Here is a 24700-nt window from a genome sequence, read left to right on the forward strand (position 1 = left end):
GCTGACCAATCACTGATTGGTGCGTCTCCGGTGCATGGCCTTGTTATCTTCCTGTGTTCCTGTTCCCTGGTTTATGGGAACACATGTTCAGTCTTGACATTACTCTGTAGCTGTGGTGGGGAGAAAATCTGTACTCAAGTGCAAGTACATTACCGAAATATTACTCAACCACAAGTAAAACTACTAGTCTTAAAATACTTAAATAAAAGTCCACAGTATTATTTTCAAAAACTACTTAGAGCACTGGGGTACTGCTTTACAGCACACCCTTATAAATTACGTATAACTGTTTTATACTAAGTTATTAATTAGGTTTAAAACCCTTTAGAAATGATTAATAAAGATTATAAACAAGTTATAGCAGTTTTCAAACATCAACGTGGGACTCTCTAAAGATCTAGTTATTGCTTCCTATTAATTAGCTGACAAAGGAGGCAGGGCGCAGGTAAAATGATGCAGCTGAACATGTCAAGGTGAACAGTTCTGCCAAAGACTCAGTATATGAAGCTGCCATGAAATTGATATATTAATCACACTTTTTAAATAAAAAAAAGATGTGCTGGTGGTGGTTAAATATTAGTAACTTATGAACAAAATGTGATGAAGCTGACAGGTATAAATGATGGTGATGGAGAAGACAAATCAAGTCTGAGATCTGAAGCATAACAGCACAAATAAATGTGGACTCACTATTTGACAAGCAACAGGTCACTGGTGCCCTCTTTATCTATTGTGCTGTAACAGCGCAATAATGATTTATAAAGCGTTTCCAACCTAATTAACCAAACTATAAACCATTTATAATGGGAGTCTTGTTGTAATCCCTACGCTGTTCTGCTCAGGGGTCACAGTCATCTCTCCAAAACTGTGCCTGCTGCAGAGTTTTGTTTTGTTTCATCCGTATGTTTTTCATTGGCCTGTGCGTGACTGGCTAAACTTATTGGCTACAAAAATGCAGATGAAAGGTTTCAAAGGTTTGAGAGGTTTATTCAAATTGTAGGCCTACTCAGTCGTGAATTATGATTCAGGGAACATAAGTGAATGGAAATGAAAATATATTACATTATTACATTACCTATGATAATAGTTATCCACAGTAGCTTTGGCCAATTTGACTGTTTTGCCACTTTCCCTGAGCCAGAAACTAATAAATGGACAGACTTTCTTCATGTATATGATTTTAAAATCCCAGAGTGTAATGCAAACTTAACAATAAGTAAATTACAGACATGAGAAAATAATGAGTTATTTGATACTTACACCCCTACCCTTTAGTACGCTTTATTATCATAACTCATCTTTCATAAAAATGCAGTGCTGTCAAGCATATCCAAGTAAAATGTCTTTAAAGGTCCAGTTCAGCCACCTTGCAAAATCACATATTTTTCCTCTTTCCTCTGGTGGTATCTAGCCTTGCAGACAGTTTTGGATTCACCTGTTCAAGTTTTGAGATATTCACCATCGAAACATTTCACTGTCAACCTTGCACAATCAAAGTTTTGCCAATTGATATTTGTTTTTTTTTTCTTATATAAATGTCAAGTTTTAGTAATTAACATTTGTAAAACTTAACAGAAATTTATCTTTTAACAATATTTGTAGTTACTCAGCTTAAAGGGATAATTCAGATTATTTCAAGTTGGGTTGTATGAGGTATTTATCAATAATCAGTGTATTACCTACAGTAGATGCTGGTCAACACACCCTCAGTTTGGAAAGGCGGAGAGGAGGACGAGCATGGAAGAGAGCATTGAAGTGAATAACTGCTGTGGACAGAGTCAAGTACTCTAGTCACTTAAAAAAGGGTCACCTACAAAAAAAAAATCAATATTCACTGCTTTATGTTGATGTCAGACAGCCTTTTCTGATGAGAAATCTCTCCAAACCATCCAAACTCCAAAAGTGAAATCAGCAATTTGACCTCACAGAACACAGAGGTTGCTGGTCTGACACTGCCTCATTCTGTTAGTTTGTTTGTGTTATGTGTTACTTCAGTGTTTTAAAAGGATAGTTATGATTCACCAAACTCGCACAATAACACAAACAAACTAACCTATTAAAGCAAAAAAAGTCTGGTTGTTTTGGAGAGAGTGATATTTAGCTTGTATAACAGCACTTTCCCATCAGGGAAGGCTGTCTGGTGGCTAAGTAACATAAGCATTCTAACTATAGACTGAAATCGATTTACTGATTAAACTGATATTGTTTTTTTCTTTATAAAATACTCTTTGTTGGTGACTCCCTCCATGGGAGTTCACTGCTTCTATCCATGCCGGTACTCCTCCCTGCTTCATACAGACCAGGGGAGTATTAACCGATAGCTATTGTAGGCACTGGCTGTCGATAAATACCTCAAATAACCTCACATCAAATAATCCAAGCTATCCATTTAATCCAACTACCCTATGCTAAAAGAAAAATAAATAAAAGCTCTGGACTCTGCCACAAAATCCCATTCATTGTACTGTATTCGTTTGGCAGCAGACCTTTCAGAGCTGGATATCTCAAGATCTCGGTTCATTCTATTTAAACAGTCTGGAGGGAGAGATAAAACTAGAGTTCAGTAAGAAAATATGTAGTTTTTGAAATTTGACTGAACTCTGCCCTTTAATCTGTATAATAAAATTAGCATTCAAGTCAAACAGGGCTCTTACATGATCTGTGGAGCAGTAAAACATTCCTAAAACTGTTTTTTGAGCATAATTGCAGTTTCCATTCTCGTCATCATGATTTTTCTATAAAACCAGACAAGGCTTAGTGATTGGCTTAGTGCTTGGCAAATCATCACCAGTCCCTTTCATGGGGCTGTCTATACGGTATGCCTAAAAGACTAAAAACAGACTCCTCTGTCGGTGTAGGGAGTGGGGTGCCGCCATACACCTTCAAACTACCCTGCCGCAACACATTTTCATTCAGTGAGTGCTCTGATAAGCTCATGTTTCTTGTCTTTGCCATGGCTCTCATCGAGCGGTTGAAGTGTGCCGACCCGGTGAAATACATGAGCGCACAGGCAAACTCGTTGTAAGGCACCACAATGACGTCCAGCCTGCGATGGCGGTGGCCAGGTCCTGGCAAGCGGCACACGCCCATGTACTTTTTCTGCTCTCCGTTCTCCTCGTGGCTCACCAGGTCGTCCGTCAAAAAACCTTTGAAATAAACAGTTGTTTTTTCAGTTTCTCTGAAGAAAAACAAATGAACAAGTGAGAAAATCTTCAAAATCCCCCCCTCCCCAAACAGATGGCACTTACCACTGTCATGGAGGGTCTGTAACACTTTCTTGAAAACACCCTTGTGGGACTTCCCATCAGGATGAGATATGAGCACGTCAACATCTCCACACGTGGCCTTTCCCCGACGATAGGAACCACATGCCATCGCCACCAGCTGTGGGTCTATAGCCTGGACAGCATCTCTCACCTGCACAGAATAGAAGATGTCATTTATCTTGCAAAGATGGAATTTTTTTTTTTTTTTTTTTTTTTTTTAAATCTGGCTTCTCAATAACAGAGTTTCTGCAGGTTTCAACAAGTTAAATTTAAGACCTTTTTAAGACCTTTATGAATGCAATTTAAGACCTTTTTCACATCCCTTCTGGCAAAAAAGGATATGGAGGAAAGGATATGAGGAAAAATCTGAGTCCCAGAATTACTTGCAAAGTCAGTAAATTTATTCAAAGTCCAGAGGACCTCTACATTTAATGTTGCCATAGTCAAAATTGATCGATTTGAGCGTTTTCTTGAACATGGTGTAGTGGACCTCAAATTTGTTATTTTCAACAGGCTTGAACCAAGTATCATCAACTGTTCTCAAGCCAGATCTCTGAACTTGCAATTATCTGTATTATATGAAAGTAACATTAATAAAAACAGTTTTACCTCATCATTTCTAGAAGTAGCTGTTTTTATTCTGTGAGAGGAAATGCTGCACAACACACTAGCTGGGTGTGCCTCAAGAACACTTTGTGAAAGAAGGCTATTGTTAACTTCTTAAGTCAAAATCACAGTTAAAGGAGCAATATGTAAAAAGTGCAAATCAAAAAATGAGTATTGGATTCCAGATGGCGAGTTGGAACGATAGACACTGTAATAAATGAGTTTAAATCCTATTTAATATACAATCTGTGATTGAAGCAAGTTGTTTCCTCCACCCCCTCCTTCCCTGACATGAGGAAGCTCAGGCTGCAAGAATTCTGCAGGAGTGCAGGACATGCGCAAAAACTGTAAAGTAAAAAAAAAAGAAGAAGCAATGACAAGTCCTACACTGTAAGTTGATCCACTGTTTATAACTGTCAGTTGTCAGTTGATATAAACTTAAGTCCGTTATTAATTCATTCATTCACTGTCCATAACTGCTTGTCCTTGAGGTGTCGCGGGGAAGCTGGAGCCTATCTCAGCTGACACTGGGTGTGAGGTGGGATACACCTATACCCCTATACATGTCACCAGTTCATCGCAAGGCTGACACATAGAGACAGACAAACATTCACACCAACTTATTATGCTGTATGTCTTTGGACAGTGGCAGGAAGCTGGAGTACCCAGAGAGAACGCACACAGACACGAGGAGAACACGCAAACTCTACAGCACCCCAGCTGGCTGAGGGATTTGAACTCAGGACCTTCTTGCTGTTTGATAACAGTGCTAACCACTGTGCCACTGTGCTGCCCAGTTATCCTGAAAACAAAAGCCCACTTTTCTGAAAATATACACAGTGGAGTTGGAGTTCAGTGACCGCCTGTCACCGCCTGTTGTGCAACCGAACCACTATAAACATCTACTCCCTCTAAAAGATTGTTAATTATGACTTATGACTCATAAACAGACACTCATTTATTCTGCAAACGTTCAAAATGAATTTGAACACTAATTAATGTGACATGAGAAAACGATAATACGAGTTACAGGCTGGAATAGGAATTTAGAAGAAAAGGGTCAAAGAAAAGGCGTGCTGTTGTTGTCAGAACAGAGTATTTCATGTACCATTTTTCTTTCATCTCTAATGAGATATCATGATTATTTATTATGATTCTGAACAGCAAATATATTACAGATTTCTTGTTCAAGACATTTTAAGGCCTAAAATTCAGATGACTGGATTTAGAGCTTTTTAAGGACCTGAAGAGATGCTGAATAGTAGAAAAGCACACCTTCTTACTTACTTGTTTGTACCCCCTGCTGACAAACAAGTAAGTTTTTACCTGTTCCCAGCCAACTACTGGGAGGTACACTCGCTAAAGCATCACATATTATTTTGACAAGCCAGGGGGAGTACACATGCTTTAGTCATCTATCTCATGTGTACTTTCTATCTGGCAGCTTTTGAGGAAAAAGAAAATCTAAGTAATACAATATGAAAACAACTAGCGTTGTACTCAACGCTCTGGAGTGAACAGGTATCTGGCTTAACTTAAGATGCAGCAACTTTCAAGAATTAGTTTTCCCCTTTGGGATGCTCCACTTTGTGAGAACACCGTCTGGTTTTTCCATTATCAGGAACTAAAAGAAAGCTGACACAAACCTTTTCCTACTTTAAGCCCTCTGCTTCCAAATTTCTGTGGGTTGGAGGTGGAATCTTTTTCAAAGATATCTCACCTCGATGTAAACTTGACTAAACCTTTTGAAGTGGTGAAAAATGCAAACACATGTCAGTTGTCATCACATCGTGATACATGTAGATGATGTCGCCACAAATGAAGATGCATTACCACTTTCTCTATGGCTCCTGCTTCTTCTCTGGGCATTCGGTCCAGAAAGTCATCGTAGTGCTTCAGTCCTATTTTCTGAATGTTACTTAGGTGGGCTTTTGTGTGGATGTCCTCCAATGTGCGAAATCCCTAAAAGACAGATACAATCTTTAAAAAAAATCTTCCATGAATACAGAATATTATATATTCAACATTGGCCTCTCATTCCCTTCTTGCCATTGTTTTTAACTTAATTATGATTAAATTTAATATCCAACAGCTTACCTACTATTCCTTGATGATTCTGATAAAGATTGCACACATTCATTCTAGTTTTTATATTGTTAACTTTTCTGTGCAGAATAACAGATATTTAATAGATTAATCGATTTTTTTGACGATACTTGCATATTGGTATTCTGAGTTTACAAAATCTGATAATAACCATACCATATATTTTTTAACATAAAACTTTTTAGATGAAGATCTCTTGAAATAGTTTTTTAAATAGGTCTGACAAGCTTACTAGTGTGGGGTATTTTACGGTTGGAAAATGAACCTGTAAGCGCCCTCTGGTGGAAAAACTATGTATTGAGACACTGTTTCTTGGTGACTTGGTGGTACATGTCAGTACTTGTCTGTACTGTGATTTCTTACAGAGATACCAATATACAATAAGTTAATATTTTATCAGTATTAAGTATTAAGTATCCCTCTTCATGTCTTTCTGTTAGGGCACAACCTGATATTGGCCTGATAAACGATTATAGAGGATATATCAGTATACTAAAATGCACTGATATGAAAACTTTTTTTACATAACATATAATAAGGAAAATGATCTGGTGGGTGATTCAGATTTTGCACAAAGGGGAAGATTTATGAGGACAACAGGAGCTCCCAGCAGGTACAAATGCACACAAATTGATTTTATTTTAATTTATTCTTTATTTTCACAGTGTTCCTTCCCACAGTTGGCTGGCATCTGTATATGTTATATTACTTAAAATGTTACATAAAATAAAATAGAATATTGAATATTGAAGCAATTTGCTAAAGAAAACAGCCATCTGAGTTTTCATTGCCATATTGGTGCAAAATCATTGCACAAACCACGCAGAAAAGGTCTGCTTTTATTTCCCTATATTAGTAATCGGTGTGACTCTATCCGTCTCAGTCACTCTAAAATCAGTATCGTTCTCAAAAACACCATGTCAGTCAGGCTCTACTTTCAGCACAAACTGATATGTTGCTAGAGTGTTGTTTGTATAATGACACCTATTCTGAACTTGTTACAGGTAGAATATACTCAATATATGAGAGAGTTAGAAAGTGAATGAAGTGAGGGAGTGGTGTTAGTGAGAACAAAGCAGTGAATCAAAGAAATAATACAGTATTTTCTAATTGTTTCACTTAAATGAACAAACCCACTCTGGAAACTAACTGTTACTAAACTGTATTGAAAATAAAACTTTTTAAAAAAAATGGTAATATTTCTTTAGTGTATGCCTTACCTGTTGGTACCACAGCTGTGCAGTTTTGGCTCCTGCACCCCAGATGTTAGTAAAAAGCTCCAGTACCGGCACAGCCTCCCCAATATAATCCAGCTTCCGCAGGTGACCGCTCTCCATGATCTCATCAATTTTGTCAGCCATGCGCTTCCCAATTCCAGGAATCTGACAAGCCTCCTAAAACAAATGAAAAAGCATCTGATTAAAAGATAAATATATGCAAAATAATCCCTGTAGAGTTAACTAAAAATTATCAGCCATCCAAGAAAAAGTACTTGCTCCAGTCCATCCAACAACTATACACATTACTGACACTACCAACAGCATCATATCAAAAGCACTGCATTAGGTTACCTGATATGATGTAACAGGCTTGTGGTGACTTTTCAGCGCGTTAACAGCCTTGGAGTAGCTCAGCGCCCGCCACTTGTCCCCCTGGTGCGTGTAGGCTTTGGCCAGTACTTCTAGTTTGTCTGTGATGTGCTTGTTGAAGTTATTGGTTTTAGACTGAGAGGACTGGGCACAGACCCATTTCCCCAAGACCACCTTCTGAGGAGCAGAGTCTGGCCCGGGGTTGAGACTGGGGCCAGGAGTCTCCTCTGTGGGGCTCTGGCCGGTGATGAGAGCTTCCAGGTCACTCTGAGAGACCCCATCTTCCTCTCCTCGCACTTCCTCTTTAGTGTCTGGAACCGTCTGAGAGTAAAATATAAAGCAAAACTATAATAACAATCCAACACACAGACACTTTTTGTTTTTATGTGTTCGAGGTTGAGCTTGGGAACCTACTGCGTCAATGGTGTCCTCTCGCTTGGTTTGACCAGACACTGGCTCTACAACAGTTTCTGCAGCAGGCTTGACATTCAGCGACTCTTCTTTATTATTTTCAGGCCTTGTTTCAGATTCCCTGAGAGGAGAGAACAGTTTTGTAAATACTTAAAATTTCAATGGTAAATGCAGTGTCTAAGTGATAAGTAGATATACAACCCATATTTCAAAAAGTTGACTTGTATTCAATCAAATACAGAACAAAGACAAGATATTTAATGTTCTAACAGGTAAACTTTGTTGTTTTTTGTGAATAAACACTCATTTTTTATGAGATGTGTGCAACAAATTTTGAAAAAGTTGGGACAGCAGCAACAAAGGAAGGTGACAGTTGTGGAATGCTAAAAATACTGTTGAGGACATTCAACAGGTAAACAGATGAATAGGTAACAGGTGGTTGTATCGTCATTGTGTATTAAAGGGCCAACTTCAAAAGCCAGCATCTGTGATGGTATGGGGTGTGTTAGTGCCCATGGCATCATGGGTAACTGTCATAGTGTGAAGGCCCAATTAATGTTCAAAGGTACATACAGGTTTTGGAGCAACATATGCTGCCATCCAGATGTCTTTTTCAGAGACGTCCCCGCTTATTTCAGCAAGACAATACCAAGACACATTCTGCATGTGTAACAAAAGCATGGCTTCACAGTAAAACAGACTGACCTGCCTGCAGTCCAGACCTGTCTCCCACTGAAAATTTGTGGCACATTATGAAGCACAAAATATAACAACAGACGGTTGAGCAACTTAAGTCAGACTGTATATCAAGCAAGAATTTCACTTCCAAAACTTACAAAAAACTGAGGAGACTAAAATATAGTGTCCTCAGTTCCCAAATGCTTACTGAGGAAGTCCCAATTTTTCTTGGAACATGATGCAGGCATCAAATTCAGACTAAGTATATATTTACAAAAAACAATAAAGTTAATCAGTTTGAACTTTAAATATGTATCTTTGTCCTGTATTCAATTGAATATAGGTCAAAAGGCTTTTGCAAATAAGTGCATTATTTTCTTATTCACATTTTACACAACATTCCAACTTTTATGGAATTAGGGTTGTACTTTGACAAGCACATGTCTCTGTATGTGATACACTGGAATACCATGAGATACAGCTACAGGCAACAACAGCTTCCAGACATTGGCATTCTTATAACGTACTACACGTTCATTAACCTTTTGGGTAGAAGAAGGCTGTAGTTGGCAACATCCAGCAGCTGTTTCTCACTGATGCACAAGCTCAACCACGTGCATTTCACCAGTTGGACTCCAGAGGGCAGACAGTCCACTTTCAGTAGGCGCAGAGCCCTGTCCATGTCCATGTTGTCATCAACAACAACATGAGTTACAGTGGGACACAGTGAACTCTCCGTCTGTCCTCCATTCTGCTGAATCTGTCTTTGGAAGATCTGGTATCTGGCATTTCCTATTCCAGCAAGGAGGATGTACACTGTGACACCATTAAAAGTGTTTCCTGGGACAGAAGAGAGGAACGCATTACAAGGACTGGTGCAATCAGTATCTATTTTTCCTTCATCTATCTCTCTTGCACACTTTATATATTTGTTCAGGTCCTATCTATACAAGTTTTCACCCAGTCTCTCTCTCCAACACACAAACACAGTAATAACCTGTGACATCATATTCATCAGGTTTCTTCTTTGCTAGGGGTGCATCCTTTCCAGGTAAAACTTTGGCTCTTTTAACTTTGGGAAAGGCTTTCATGATCCCGTGACGAGGTTCCATCTTGGTTCTTGAAGGGGGACACCAGGGGCCTATGACATGAAGCAGAACTGTGAAGTTACAGAGTAAAATCCATTCACAAAACAGTGTGTGTTATGGGTTCACACTGGAAAATAGACTGAAATCAAGTATTAAATAATTGAAAGACCTGTTATTTTAGGGGAAATCTCTTATTATCTCTTTTTTATTATTTGATGTCTAACATAGTTTTTAGATTACAATTTAACAGTAGTGATATTAAACTGTAAAAATATTCAGTTAATGTGTTGTAAAGTAATGTTCATTAGGTAAAAACATCATCTGAAGTATCAAAGGTAAAACCACACATTAAGCAGATAGAAAGTCCCCTGTAAGTGTTGTATTATTGAATATTATAATACCAGCTTCTTCTTACTAATGCATTCATATGTAAGTTGCATTTTAATGTTTTATCTGGTCAAAGTGGAGCTATTTTTAATTGCTTTAAAAACTACTGGATTGTTTTATCTATATTAACAGGACATTATAATTGCTCACATAATCATTAGTGTTGAGAGTAAAATATTAATCTTCAAAGTAACTTTAGCTGTCACGTAAATGTACTGCTTTAAAAACACAATATTTCTCTCTAATATGTAGCGGAAATGACGGTATAAAGTAGTATAAAATCTAAGTGAAGCACAAGTACCACAAAGTAAGTGTACTGGCGTCTGTTACCCGTTTTAATTTAGTAACGTTACAACACAGTGCAACACATTTCAGACACACTTACTGAGCACTGTCAGCATTAGTGTAGTGGGGTTGTCTTTGCTTGTACTCAGTGCAAATATCCAGCTGTTGTTAAGCTGGGTGACACAGCCCTTAAAATGCTGCTTCATAAGAGAAACTGAAAATCAATTTTCCTTATCGTGTTAGCTAGAGCTAAGTACTTTTAGCATATGCTAACGTTAGAAACAGCAAGCAGTCGGTCTTTTAATACCATTTCCTCTCAACAGTTCAATTATACATTAATTCATTCAAACATACACAAATATACGTATTCATTATAGGGAGAAAACTCTTTAAACTGTAATACTTTAGCTCTTACCCCTGTTCAGATGGAACCATCCACACAGAACCCTTTAAAACAGATTCAAATGTTTTACTTCCGGGTCAGTTAGTTGGCTTAGGTTTGTTTAAAATTGTATCTAAATAATACACCAAAACTACAATTTAAACGTTGGTTGTGTGTAATAGCTTTTACTATGTTAAAGTTTTAATCATTCAATATATACTTTTTATATTTAGTTTGGTTTTATGGTCACGTCTAGATGGGAACTCCAGAACAGCAGAAGATCTCGCAGAATGATTATTTTAACCCGAACCATAATTTTTCTTTCTTAATGCGAATTAAGTATTTTTTGTGTCCCTAAATATAAACAGTCATTCCCAGCACTGTCGTATTATAAAACATCATTCGTTTGCACAGCGTGCATAATTAAGAAAAAAGAGCACAAATCTCGCGAGTGTTTCGCTATTCCGGGGTTCACGTTTCCCTCGGTTGCTGTGGTTACGAGTTGAGACCGGATGTAGCCCCTGAGCAGCAAACATTTTAGAACCATGGCTGTGCAAAACTGGATTGATATCCTAAAATCATCAAAGAAAACGGCTCTAATACACGACGGTGAGTAAAGTTTTTCAAATAACAAGATTTGCTTTTGTCAATCTCGTTTTCCCAACACTAGTTTCGTTAGCCTATGTTAATTCAGAGAGTTAGCTAGCTTTCCAGCTAATATTAGTGTTACTAGTCTGGTTCTTGCATGTTCTATTTTAATATAAATAGACAACAAAACACATTCCATGATAGACGTACTGTCGCCAGTAAAGCACAATTAAGAAACCCTGTGTCCTAAAAAAGTGGCGCAATCACAGTCACTTTACCGTGGTCTTTACAGTCTAGGTAGTATCTCATTTAGTTAGTTCTAATCAGCATGTCTGGTCTACTCTCTTGTTAGCATCTCTGCTCACTTTGCACTAACTAATTCCTGAAAGCAGCACCCTTTATCTATCCATGCTGGTTTCTGATTACAGCAGTTACAACTGTTTTTATTTGGCAAAAAGTTCATTCAATTCATTGTGGTTAACAGGATAAAAGAAATATTCTGAAGAATTATCACATGTAAGCCTGGGTTAGTATTGAATCTAGCTGGCATATTTGAGTTAAAATAGAAACACATTATTGTATTCTGTTTGGGTTTTTTTTGTTGTTGTTGTTGTGTTTTTCTAGCTTGTATCATAAATCTTTACAAATTCCACCCCCAGGAAAAAGGAAGATTCACTACCTCTTTACAGATGGAAAAGAAATGGCCGAAGAGTATGACTTGAAAACAGATGAGCTCATTGGTAAGCAACAGGTGTTGAGTTTTACGCAGCAGCATGTAGCTACTGGGGTTGTGAAATTCATTGGCATAAGTTTATGTATCTTATAAAATGTTTTGTACTTTTCAGTCCGAAAGTGGCGACATAAAAGCACACTTGGAGCTCAGGGCCAGTGGCAGGTAGAGGTTGGGGAGCCACCTGCGGGCCCTCTCACTTCTTCAGATTCGGAAGTGATCAAGGAGAACTGCTCCAATGTGGGTTATCTTTAAAATTGCACTTGAAGCACTTCATTTTCTAATGTGCATTTTTATTTTATTTTTTTTTAGTTAACTTTGATGCAAAAACACCAGTAAATGTCATGCCTGTGAAATGGATTTGTATGATTTCTGTTTCCACAGCCTGTGTTCATGCGTAAAGACACAAAGACCAGCTTTCAGTGGAGAATCCGCAATCTTCCCTACCCCAAAGATGTCTACAGTGTTTCTGTGGAGCCATCTGAGAGATGCATCATCATAAAAACTTCAAACAAAAAGTAAAAATGCATGAGAACACTGTTTTTTTTTTTCATTCCTGCTCCTTGTACACTTGTTGCATGTAATCTTCATGTCCTCCCTATAGATGGCACTGTTTACAATAATTTGTCTATACAGTGGTTTGACAAACACATGACATCCTCTCCATGTCTTCCCAGGTATTATAAGAAGTTCGGTATTGTTGATTTAGACCGCAGTCAGCTGCCATTGGACAGCTCTGCCCTCAGCTTCACTCACGCGAACAACACTTTAATTATCAGTGTAAGTCTGGCACAACAATGAAAAAATAATGGATCTATACCTGTAATGTTATTTTACCTCATGTTTTAAATATAAAGCTGAGTGGATTACCACTTGTTGAACGCAGAGACCTGAAAAGTATCATGTCAGCAGTCTGAATAACTGCAGAAATATACATATTTTTAACATAAATCCAAAGAAAATCACTGAGAAAATATCATCCTTAATTACATTAGAAAACTCTAACTTTGGCTATTAGAGCATTTAATGCAAATCATGACGATTAGATGCTCATGTTTTTTTCTCAGATTTTGTTCACCGGTTTTCTCTCTGCGTGCTGTTTTTTACATTAAAACAATGTTTGTTATGCCAACAGTAATAGCTTTTTTATGATATTTGCTTTCTATTTTACACATATTTCTACATTAAAGGATTTTGTTTGAGGGAGATGAGGAGAATGTTGAAGTACTTTCTTTTTTTTGTTTGTTTGTCTTACTCGTCCAGTACAAGAAACCCAAGGAGATCTTAACCCTTGAACAGGAACTACTGAAGGAGCTGAAGAAACTGAAGGGGACCGCTGAAGGGGATGTCGACTGCAAAACTCAGTGAATTCTGACTGTGGGAGCAAGAGAGTCATTCTGCGTTGGATTCAAAGCAGAGCCTTGCTGTGTCATTTTTGAAGTCACATGTGAGCTCTTAATTTATAGTGGGTCCCTTCCTTAAGAAAACCTTTGCACTGTGCCTTGTCCATGGTTATATTCTCCTAATTGTGATCGCTAATTGGGGCCCATTTATTAGAGTTAATGATGTAATTTTTCCTGCCATTTATATTTGATACTGATATATGCAGTAAAATATATTAAATTTATATCTGAAACATTATTGTTTCCTAAATTATTTATATTTTATAAAGAATTTACATAAAATGTTTGTTGAAAAATTTAAAATTGTATTACAACATTGTCTGTTTGGGACCAATTTTCATGGGGGTCACATAACCTACCACCCTCCTTTCATTGATGTCCTTGTAAAACACTCAAAACACACAATGCCTCATGCCCGTTCGTTCCGGGGTCACTGTTACAAGCACATCCCATTTGTGTTAACTGAATACCCTCATGTTCCTTGCATGTAGTGGGCCACCCTGAAAGCCATTACGGAAACTCTGGTCACAGAGCAAGCTAGTGTTACTGTTTCCCGTTACAACAGGGGGACACTCTGACACAGTGGTCTCCAGCTAAAACTCCACAGACACAAGGGAGAAAAAGGTGCAACTGTTGCAGGGATTTCTTCCAAATGGATTTTATATTATTGTCTAACAAATATAAAGACAGTATTTCACATTTGGGGATTTTACAGTCAGTGTGTATGTATATGTTATGTACAGAACACAAAGAATCATATAAATCCATGCTTCCCCATGGGATGTTTGTCTACTTTTTCATCAAGTTCAATTAAGTAAAAACCCTGCCCAGCCAGAAATACTTAGACAGTGGATAAAAAAAGAACAGTGCTGTTTAAAAGAGACAATGGCATTTAAATATAGATTGTTTCAACCTTGTGATTCCTTGCATTTTTTACCACTTGTCCAAACCCAGAGAGCAAGTGCAAAAAGCAGAGACAAAACCACAGGTCTCTCTCACCATTGTGCTTTGTATTCTTCCAGATGGAAAGAATAGGAAGACAAGAAAACATTTTAAACCCCGCCTGTCCTGTTTTGCAAATTCTTGTGAAGGACTTGATGTTTGTTTTGTTTTTTTAACTTTTGACAAAAATGCATTCATACATACTTGATCAGGTTGAGTTTGCCTGTTTGATTTATGAAGGGCGGCGGTGTGTACTACTTAAGGATTTCATGCAAGTCCCTAAAGAGTCTTTCACAGTATGACATAAAATTATCTGAATTTTTGACCTTAAAATGTGAAATTCTGTTTTTACAGGTCTGAAAAATGGATTAGATTAAAAAGTTGACATTACTTTAGAGATCCACAATATGGATTCTTCTTAGCTGGTACCAGTAATTACCTCCATCTTATGGCCAATACCAATAAGATAACCAATAATTTCATATTTTTGTATTTTAAAAATCTGTAGCCTGTCACACATATTGTCCCTGGGGGTTCAGGCTCAGAGGTGGTACGTAAAAATGGATGATTTAATACTCCACAACTCTGACTGAACCAAATCTCACTGATATCACTATTATAACAAAAATAAAGAACAGTTCTGACTCTTCAAGTGTACAGCTAATTATTCTAGTGAAGTTCATGAAAAAATGTAACAAATATACTTTGGTTTTTATAGACTATTTTGCCAGAATTCAAATTAAATGGTTTGACAGTCTGTCAAATCAGATATTGGTATATATATGCCAACACTGATATAGACCAATATAGCTGGATAGGCCAATATATCGGTCGATAATTGTGAAATATTACTATGCGTTCTTAATTACTTTTATAAAGTTACATGAACATCAGTTTGACTTTAAATGTGATTTTGGGAAACATTTGTTTTGATCAGGCTGTGACAAAACAAAACCAACATGGTCCCACGGCACTGACGTTAATTCCTGCAACTCCTGTGCAATAAAGACACAGGTGAGCGGTTTCAAACCATCTTCCCTGATTCTAACATCACCAAAACCTTCATACTTGTTTGCCAGAACTGACCTAAAATAGGTCTTAAACTCCATTTATAATAGTCTTTAAAAGATCTTGAAAAGTCTTAAATTTAACCTGTTGAAACGTGCGGAAACCCTGTACTTAAATATATCATTTAAGAGGTTTGTGCTGCTGAGCAGACGCCTCAAATACCCAGCATCCTTTCTGAGGTCTTAATTTTCGTTATTTAGTTTAATGCTTTATAGTCTTCGGAACTGGAGCTGCTGTCAAAACAAATTCCTGCAGCAGCAAACACCAAGTAACAAATTGGACATCCAGCTCATGCACTGTGAGAGCAGCCGAGCCCCTCTGTTCAGGGTCTTCTTCCTCCCCTGTCGTTTGGCCTCTGATGGTCATGCTCAACTGCTTCTGGGAAGAGGGTTTCTTTTCTGCCTCCCTTTCATTCCCGAATGCCTCTTCCCAGCCATTCCCCCTCTTTCAGCCGATGCCACATTTTGCCACACAGGCCCTGATGCTTTTTCTGCAACCCCTCTCTGCAGAGCCCCCCTTCCTCCAGCCCCTTACCCCTCCCTGTGTGACTGGCTTCTTTTTGATAACTGACCCCTCCTCGTGTTATTATTCGAACCCACTATTGTATAACATGCCCTTTTATATGAGGTTTCACAAAGGGCCCATTTGATCAGAGGGTTACGGTGCGCGATCGTGAGAAATGCAACTACATGGTGGTAACCTTTGTTTGGCCCAAAATGGTGGGCTGACCTCATCGCTTTTAATGCATAGCTCGGGCCATTCAGGCCCAAGTCTCACTTGCTGAGCACATTGAATTCAGTGGCCTGTCACAGATATTGCCCCTCAGTTATCTGGGTCTCCAGCTTCAAGAAGAAGAAGAAGAAAAAAACAACAGTTTTTCGGGGCGACCAACAATGTAAGCTAGCTTTCCGTCCCAAAACAACCACAAGAGAGAAAAGCCAAGCAACTTGTGAACGGATTCTTTAGTGGTTTTAATATACACTCTACAATAAATATTTCCATCATTTGACATCATTTACATTTTTACAGTAAAAATATATTCATATATGTAGAAAAAAACAGGCTAAAAATTCTCCAGAAAGGCCTCCTAATGGAAAGATAGCATGTTGACTGAGACTCAAATGCTGTAACCACAAGAAAATCCACAGATAGCTGCCATGTCTAGCTTCATTGTACTCGTTTCTCTTTTAAAGGGACACTTCATCCCAAAATGAAAAATACATATTTTCCTATGGCCTGAAGTGCTATTTTTTCCATCCTGATTTCTTTTGTTTTCAGAGATATCGGCCGTTTTTCCTCTCCCCAGTGTAATGGGACTAAATGGCTCTTGGCTCGTGGTGCTCAAAGCACCGAAAAAATACAATTGAAAAATTCAAAACCAGTGTCTCTCCCCAGAAATAATGACCCAGTTACTCAAGATAATCCACAGATCTTGTTGTGAGCAGTTTCTTGTTGCAACTACTGTCTTTCTGCAGTCGAATCTACCGGAACTACTTTCTTTTCTACTAGAAAGAAAGTACATGAAACTGCTCACAACAAGGTCTGTGGATTGGGTCATTATTAACTGGGTCATTATTTTTGGTGAGAGACACTGGTTTTGAATTTTTCAAATGTATTTTTTTGCTGCTTTGGGCACCACAAGCCGAGTGCCTTTGGTACCATTATATCTGAGAGAAGGCAGACATCTCTATGGGCGATATTTTCAAAACTCAGCAGCTCACACCAAAAACATCTCGATGGATAAATAGGACTACAGGCCAGGGAAAAATATGTATTTCTGATTTTGGGGTGAACTGTCCTTTAAAACATTCTTGGTTGCTGAGCTGGCTAACTCCTAACCAAAGGTTTTCACTCCTGACGTTGCGTTTAATTGCCCCCTGATTTAATAAGTAAAAATCTGTCCTAAAGTCTGTCTGAATTGGAAATAACTAGCAGATTAGATAGTCAATGTTTACATACAGTCCAGTACAAAGAAATTACACAAGTCCACAAAATGAGGCAAAAAGTGTATGGACACTTGACTGTAAAAGTTAATTTCTTGGGGAGCACTGGTTTTCTCTCTGTAGTGGTTTTTCTGTGCTGGTTCATCCACAGTTCTCCCTCAGTGGCTTCAGTCGTCAGCGGCCCCCTGAGCGCTGTTGATGGGAATGTTTAGTCCGCTTGCTCAAAGGGTGCACGGGGACGGCGAGAGGAAGGACATCAAACGGCCTCCTCTCGTTCAGCAAGTGCCCCCTGGGTAGACGCTTCATGAAGTGGGCCTCCCTCTGGTGCTGCTTGGTCTTGGAGGCCTTCCTTGGACGTCCCTTGCGTGTGAAAGCCATGTACCAGCCTTCGTACTTGGCGTTCTGGAGCGCCGTGTAGTTGTTTTCCAGGACAATCTCAGTGAAGATGCAGTCTTTGCCTCGTCCTTTCCGCTGGGGGGAAGAAAAAAAAAGAGGGGGGGGGGGGGTTGAGGTATTTTGGACAATTTCCAGGAAGCGGAAAGCGGATCGTCTTTATTTCCAGACAATCAAATACCCTTTGAAACCTTGAGAGGGCTGCTCAGACAATCTGAAAATCAAATTTGTTCTGGCTGCGAATGTGTCTCAACAATGTGTCGCCATAAGCTGCAAATCTGGAATAACATTTCCAAGAAACAAACAAACTTCAAGATGTTGCTTCAGTCACACGCGGCCACAGAACTATGAATTCCAGATTACCTTGCCGATCAGCTTCCCTCGCTTGTTCATACATATGTAGTATCCTGTCTTCACCCCTTTAATGCGAATACGGCTTCCAAAAGAGTCCGTCTCCACCTCCAGTTTAGCTGCACAGACAAAACAGATCACAGATAATGAGATGACATGGTGCAGGCATGCAGATTATGATGTTACAGTGTGTGAGACAAATGGCCTCGGCACATCTTTCCTCTGAATGTGCTCTTTATGTATGGTGGACTACAGTATAGTGGAATCACATCATGTCATCATGAAATGACATTTAATCGTTTGGAAATGATCATGATTGGTGAACCAGAATCATGAAGACGACGATATTCGTTTCTTCTTAACCCTTTTATGATCCAGTAGCACCCTTTAACAATGGCACGCAAGCCGTCCAAAATAGCACCAAATGATAGTGATTTTGCACGGCGCGATTGTTGTTGAACGTCTGTAAATGCCGTGCTGTGATGCAGTTCAGGCTGGGGATAAAGGAGAGTGAGAATACTGCGGTCAGGGACACAGCCACAAGCACAGAGCAGCGGTCAGATTTGGGCCGGTTACAAGAGTGACACCCACTTAGGACGTGTAGCCAATGTGTGCATGACTGACTCTCTCCCTCTCCCTCTGTGCAAACGTGTGTGTGTGTGTGTGTGTGTGTGTGTGTAGGCCGAGAAATTTAAAAGACAAAAGAGCACACAGGAGAGGCAAGGAGAGGAAAAGGTATAAAGTGAAGATGCTGACTTCACCGCTCCTTATAAATTGAGTCATACATTGAGTTGTAATGCAATGAAAATTCCTCATAAAATGAGCCTCCAAAAAGCAGCCAGCAGGCATAGAAGAGTGGATGGATGGTGGTGGCTGCGGTGGAAAGATGGCTAGACACACCAAAATCCTTTGGTGACAGGAATTCTGCTCCCTTTAAGTTTAAAGACAATTTTTCCCTGCTTGAAGCAATGAACAAAGTCTCTCCCTCAAGTCCATCATAACAGGTGTCAAGGATTTTCTAAATGACCAACAGGCTCAAGAATTAAATCATCTTCATGAGGCCATAAAAGATGGCAACTCTGATGCCACTAACGATGTTTATAAGTGCTACTACTGTTTCTCCTGGCTCAAACATTTTCCTACAGCCCGCCAAGAACGACATAATTTATACCGCTTTTCAGCACCGCCCCACGCACTATTGAATTTAAACAATTCCCATGTTGGTGAGGTCGAGCATGTTTCCTATTTTATTGTTTTCCTGAGGTTTAAACACATTGAAATGTAAGAAACGATGGCCTTTAGCTGTCATCGGCTCTGATTCATCTGGTCATATTATACATCCATGGTCGTAACACACAGGGGCTTCAAGTAAAGTTGCTTCATCGTTTCAGAGACAATAAAAAGCGTTCTGCCTGAATTGATTAACATATGTGGGCCCCGTGCCCTGGTAGTTCAGTTGGTAGAGCGCACGCCCCATATACAGAGGCTATGAGTCCTCAGCAGCGGCCATGAGTTCAATTCCAGCGTGTGGCCCTTTGCTGCATGTCTTCTCCCCCCTCTCTCTCTCTCTCTCTCTCTCCCCCATTGCATTCTGTCTAAAGCTGTCCCATCAAATAAAAGCTAAAAAGCTCAAAAAATAACCATAAAAAAACTCAAAATGTTTGAATATGTAACTGTACATGCCAACTCAGGGTGAGGGTTTAATAAGGCCATTTAACGCAATGTTCAAAAGATATCACATGACATATTGTTACTATATTTTGCATAAACTTGACCTCAGATCTGCTATTTTTTATATAACAGGATTTGAATGCACAAATCAACTCATGTTGATTATTTAGCTGGGCTAATCAGCAAAATGTTCAAAAGGTAAAAATTACATGATATACTCTAATGATGTTTTGAGTATTTCTCACACAAATGTTTCCTTTGTTCAATTATTTATTGCATAACTAGGTTTGAATATGTAATTATACATGCTACCTCATGGAGAGGGTTAGGCTAGGTTATTCAGCAAAATGGGCAAAAGGTACAAATTACACGACACAGTCTTGCAATATTTTGCATATTTTTCTGATAAATTTGACCTCTGTTCAGGTTTTTATTATATGTCTGCAGCAAATTTGAATATCTAATTATACTCACCCACTCATAGTGAGGGTTAAACTATTTGGTGAGGATTAAGCTATTTAGCAAAAGGTGCAAATCACATGAAGTATTCTAGTGATACTTTGCATTTCTCTCTCTTAAATTTGACCTGGGCCAAGCCATTTATGTAACTAAGCTATGTTTAAATATATGATTACACACGCCACATCAGGTGATTGTTTATCTGTGATATTTAAAAAAATATATGTTCAGAGGGTACAAATTGCATCACGTATTCTCGCGATATTTTGCATTTTTCTCATAAATTTGAATTGTTCAACAAAATAAAAACAAAATATATTTTAAGTATGATTAAATATGTACAGTAATTATACACCTCAGGTGTTTTTTTTAGCTAAAATATTTCGCAAAATGTTTAAAGAGTGCAAATAAAATGACAATATTCTGCATATTTCTCTTATTTATTATCTTAATTGCACATTTCCCGTCCCGTGTTAACAGATTTGGTGGTTAAATGGACACTGAACTATAGTTTTGTCATTGGAGGTGTTGTTATCAGCTCTTTAAATCAGTACTAACTAATATTCTCCTCTGCCAGCCTTGTCCTCCGGTCGTGGTTTTTCTTACCGTGCACCGCTCCGTCGTCCCCGTTGGCGTTGACCCTCTTGTTGGCCAGGACCTGGACGTGTTTCCCGCTGGTGCGGCTGTACAGCTGGTACGTCCGTGTCAACCTGCGGCTCATGCGGTCCGACAGACGGCTCTGCTCGGTGACATGGTGCTTGAAATTAGGAGGAGACTGCACAGTGTTCTGTCGGACAATAGGAAACACATGTCATGAAATGTGAAATTACTTTTTAATGTCGCCGAATTTTTACTTTGCAACGTCGCGGAAGCCTGAAAAATGTCAGCTGTGAGGAGACTAAAGCTTGCCAGTCAAACAGCCCAGGCCCAGGCCCACAGTTCATTATGTCATTCATCACGTTTAAATAGTTCATCCTGCTTTTTCTTCTCTCGTTTATTTGTACATGTACGGTGTCTCTTCTGGAGATGCTTTCATGGACCCTCGGGGATGACATTTCCCTCTGATAGGTTGTTTTTACCACCGATGATCTTTCACCCCGTCCTGACTTCTTCTCTTTTTTTCTCATTTCAGCCGTTCTCCATCCACATGTGTTTTAACAATCACTTTTTAGGCTGGAGCTTACCTCTTTTCAAGATGTTTGAATTGTTGCCAATTGCCATAGCACTCATAATAAAATGTTTTCATTGTTATTGCAGCCCATTGCAGATGTAGAGACGCTGAACTATAAGCCGCTGAGCACGGCGCCTGCATCGCTGTTAACTTTTACTTACTTAATTATAGAACTTTACGCAACATTAATGTTTTTATTGAAGTGAAAATGTGAGTTACCTGTGCGTAAAAGCAAAGCGCCGTGAACTGGATTAACCTGATGCAGGGTAAAGAAAAGGAAAAATTAAAACCTGTTGCTCGAATTCAGTTCCACAGTTAACTATATTGTCTTGGCACATCTTTACTTACAGATAACCTAACCTCGATGTTCTCAGCCTCATCTTGTAATAGTTCAAATATTGCTTCATGAATACTCCACTGATTCGGTGCTGGAAGCTGTCGGAAATAAAGTTCCTCCTGATGGGGATTTCAGCTCAGTTTTATCCCCCTCTTGTTACACATAGAAGGCGATAGCCGTGACAATTAAGAGATCCGAACTGTCACGTTCCCATGCAGGTACAGGATCCCCTCAATACTGTTGTGATAAAATGATACAAGTCCAGAAGACTTATAGGTGCTGCGGTGCCAATCCAAACTGAAAGTCCGCAGAAAGTGTCGCTGTCACCAAACCACCTCCATCAAATCCTCTTCGTGTCAATCACTCTCATTCATGAAGGTCTCGGTTGAGTTTCCAAATCCTCTCTGACTTTCTGTGACAGAGCAGTGGCAATTATTTTTACTTTTACGCACGGATCTTTAGACATCAGCGCTCAGATGCGCCTTGTGAATTTCCTGAAAATCAGTGATTCAGCTAAAAAAAAAAAAAAAAAAAGGTTGAATGAATCCCACGAGTAGCAACGCGGCTTTATTTGTCTTCCGTGCAGTCACAGCAAAGATGCCACAGCTGTCCCTCTCTATAGGTTGCACAGACAGTAAAACTCCCAACGTCAACTTTCCTCCCACACGTGTATTTCTTGTGGTCGCCTCCAGTCCGCATACAGCATCTGTCTCCCTCCACATTTAAATACTTTAACTTGCGGGAAAGTCAATATCCTCGGCGAGAGCAGGCGGAGCGTTCAAGCTGGAGCCAATTTGAAACCGAATACTTATTAAAACACTTTGCCTGCACCTATTTGCTTACAAATCTATGAACACAGAATCCATCAGTAAGTTGAATGTATAATTAAACATTTAAGATGAAAATGTCAATAAGAGAAGAGCTTATTTGTTGTTTAATATAGATCCACACACATAATATCTAATATCAGCCTGTCTTACAACATGTTTTTAACTAAGCATGTGTTCACATTAATGTCATTCATGCACATGTCATGATATTAGTGTATCTTCATCCATGTAAAATCTCAGTGTGCACTTTGGTTTTCTATAAGCAGAAATGTCCACATGGAAAAATTCCCTGGCATGTACTTAAGAAAATCTACAGTTACATTAACTTATTCCCTGGCTGCAGGTTAGAGGTTGTTTGGTGGTCCCTCAGGACGGACCTTGATGTACTTTTTCATCCTACATATGTAAGTAATATGTATTCCATGTGAACACATGACACAGAATGGTTTTCACATAACATCTAAAGCCTTTGCCTTGGATACAAATGCTCTCTCGCTCACAATCATTCTTCCATAACTTTTCACAATCCTGGTTTGATTTTCACAAAGTGTGTCCTAGGCCACTCTGCTACTTTCACAGCATGGTTTCATACACTACATCATGCAATTATATCGTAATTACTCTTTCTGACAACAAAGCGGCAGGGTTCCCTTCAAGGGGACGTGACTGTTACACATTCGTCTGATAGGGAAGAAAGGGGGCGGTTGTAACATGGGACACTTTGAACTCTGCCTGTCAGGAGCAAACCCCAGGCTTGATCAATTGGTGTAGACGCCCTTTTCAATCCAGCACAAGAAGAAAATTGATGTGAATAAAGATTCTGAAGTAGCTATTTTTCCTTAAATCAAGTGTTTTGAAATAACAGCTACATATTTTCACAGCCAATAAAGTATTGCATTTGAAATACCGGTAGTACTACTTTATTTTCGATTATGCCTACCCCAAATTCATAACATTTTACTCCACCTGTGTTAAAAATGTCAAACTTCTTCCCTGACTTTGAGATAAAATTAAAAATGAAAACTGCCTATCTATTTGGTTTTGTAACAGAGATTTTAAAAGTTGATTTAACTTCAGTGAGTCAGAAGTCTCTCTGCTTTCAATGGACCACTATAGGACCTTACTTCAGAAAAAAATATATGTGCAGCAGTCAATGGCAAGAGACAAATACTTTTTTGATCTCATTTGAATTATGCCATGAATTACACATATGAGAGAAGAAGCTGTCATTTGTCATAGATTTGTATCAGACTGTGAAGATATGTAATTAGAAAGACTACACATACGGAAGTCATGGAAGTGACATCATGGCTTTCCTTCTCCAAAAGCTAACATTAGCCACTGAAGCTATGATGCCTGTGTGTTTTCATACCAGGATGTAGTTGAACAAGCAACAGGTCTGCTCGTTTTTTCTCTGATAAAAGTACCAGGAGTAGCTGGATAAAACCCGTCATTGCACATGTGATATATGTTCTATATGGTGTGAGACAAGAGGTGTAATTTGCTGAGCTGTTTCACACAAAACTAAACTATGACAAACGTGCCACAAATTGCAATGTTCTTGGCTTGTAAAATATTTTTGAACTGACAAACATGACATGTTAAATTCATTACACAGTTCAAAAAGGAGCAAAAAGTTATTTCTCTCTAACCATTGACTACTGTTCATATTTTTTTTTTTTTTACTTAAGGTCCCATGAGGCAAGAAGAGGAGGGACTTTGCCTCTCTTTGTGACAACCACAAATCCTCATCTCTGTGCCTGGATTCCAGTTGTTGCTGTGAGTTGCAGCAGCCTGTTCGCTTCTCTTTTCTTTAGCTTTTGCAGTCTGTAAAAGTGTGACTCCAATATCTTACTGAATGTCTTTGTACAGTCATTAGCACAGTTGTGCAACTTTCACATTTTAGATTGTTTTTTGTGTTTTTGCAGCATTCAAGCTGAAAGCTAACACTGTAGTGACTCCACCTACTATTATGTCACATGCATATCATCTAAAAACATTTCACAGACCCCCTGG

General features: G+C 38.8%; 3 protein-coding genes across 3 annotated transcripts; 1 reads left to right on the top strand and 2 right to left on the bottom strand.

Moving 5' to 3' along the window:
• Nucleotides 1–2442: 2442 nt before the first annotated feature.
• Nucleotides 2443–9796, bottom strand: poll (polymerase (DNA directed), lambda). Its single transcript, XM_084713918.1, has 8 exons — nucleotides 9654–9796; nucleotides 9199–9496; nucleotides 7982–8099; nucleotides 7550–7888; nucleotides 7199–7372; nucleotides 5706–5834; nucleotides 3249–3417; nucleotides 2443–3146 (listed from the first exon to the last, which is right to left on the bottom strand). Exons 1-8 carry the CDS (start codon nucleotides 9766–9768, stop codon nucleotides 2785–2787), a joined length of 1704 nt encoding a protein of 567 aa, XP_084570044.1. The 5' UTR covers nucleotides 9769–9796; the 3' UTR covers nucleotides 2443–2784.
• Nucleotides 9797–11250: 1454 nt separating this feature from the next.
• On the top strand, nucleotides 11251–13757 carry dpcd (deleted in primary ciliary dyskinesia homolog (mouse)). The gene is made up of 6 exons (XM_084713930.1): nucleotides 11251–11407; nucleotides 12046–12126; nucleotides 12232–12356; nucleotides 12501–12634; nucleotides 12794–12896; nucleotides 13380–13757. The coding sequence occupies exons 1-6, from the start codon at nucleotides 11344–11346 to the stop codon at nucleotides 13482–13484; spliced, it is 612 nt and encodes a 203-aa protein (XP_084570056.1). The 5' UTR covers nucleotides 11251–11343; the 3' UTR covers nucleotides 13485–13757.
• Nucleotides 13758–16837: 3080 nt separating this feature from the next.
• fgf8b (fibroblast growth factor 8b) lies at nucleotides 16838–22704 on the bottom strand. The gene is made up of 5 exons (XM_084715964.1): nucleotides 21866–22704; nucleotides 21737–21773; nucleotides 20953–21133; nucleotides 18229–18335; nucleotides 16838–17943 (listed from the first exon to the last, which is right to left on the bottom strand). The coding sequence occupies exons 1-5, from the start codon at nucleotides 21922–21924 to the stop codon at nucleotides 17647–17649; spliced, it is 681 nt and encodes a 226-aa protein (XP_084572090.1). The 5' UTR covers nucleotides 21925–22704; the 3' UTR covers nucleotides 16838–17646.
• Between the last annotated feature and the right edge of the window lie 1996 nt (nucleotides 22705–24700).

The sequence above is a fragment of the Lutjanus erythropterus genome, chromosome 3, assembly GCF_056507025.1.
Source record: "Lutjanus erythropterus isolate fLutEry1 chromosome 3, fLutEry1.hap2, whole genome shotgun sequence".
Taxonomy (NCBI): Eukaryota; Metazoa; Chordata; class Actinopteri; order Lutjaniformes; family Lutjanidae; genus Lutjanus; species Lutjanus erythropterus.

Excerpts from the sequence above, each read along its gene's own strand:
- poll (XM_084713918.1), bottom strand. The coding sequence starts at position 9,768 with ATGGAACCTCGTCACGGGATCATGAAAGCCTTTCCCAAAGTTAAAAGA. Across the intron at positions 9,497-9,653 it reads TGATGAATATGATGTCACAG|GAAACACTTTTAATGGTGTC; the intron begins GTTATTACTGTG and ends CTTCTGTCCCAG. Across the intron at positions 7,889-7,981 it reads GAGAGGACACCATTGACGCA|ACGGTTCCAGACACTAAAGA; the intron begins GTAGGTTCCCAA and ends TTTTACTCTCAG.
- dpcd (XM_084713930.1), top strand. The coding sequence starts at position 11,344 with ATGGCTGTGCAAAACTGGATTGATATCCTAAAATCATCAAAGAAAACG. Across the intron at positions 11,408-12,045 it reads AACGGCTCTAATACACGACG|GAAAAAGGAAGATTCACTAC; the intron begins GTGAGTAAAGTT and ends TTCCACCCCCAG. Across the intron at positions 12,127-12,231 it reads GAAAACAGATGAGCTCATTG|TCCGAAAGTGGCGACATAAA; the intron begins GTAAGCAACAGG and ends TGTACTTTTCAG.
- fgf8b (XM_084715964.1), bottom strand. The coding sequence starts at position 21,924 with ATGAAGCAATATTTGAACTATTACAAGATGAGGCTGAGAACATCGAGG. Across the intron at positions 21,774-21,865 it reads ACATCGAGGTTAGGTTATCT|GTTAATCCAGTTCACGGCGC; the intron begins GTAAGTAAAGAT and ends ACCCTGCATCAG. Across the intron at positions 18,336-20,952 it reads GGACGACGGAGCGGTGCACG|CTAAACTGGAGGTGGAGACG; the intron begins GTAAGAAAAACC and ends TTGTCTGTGCAG.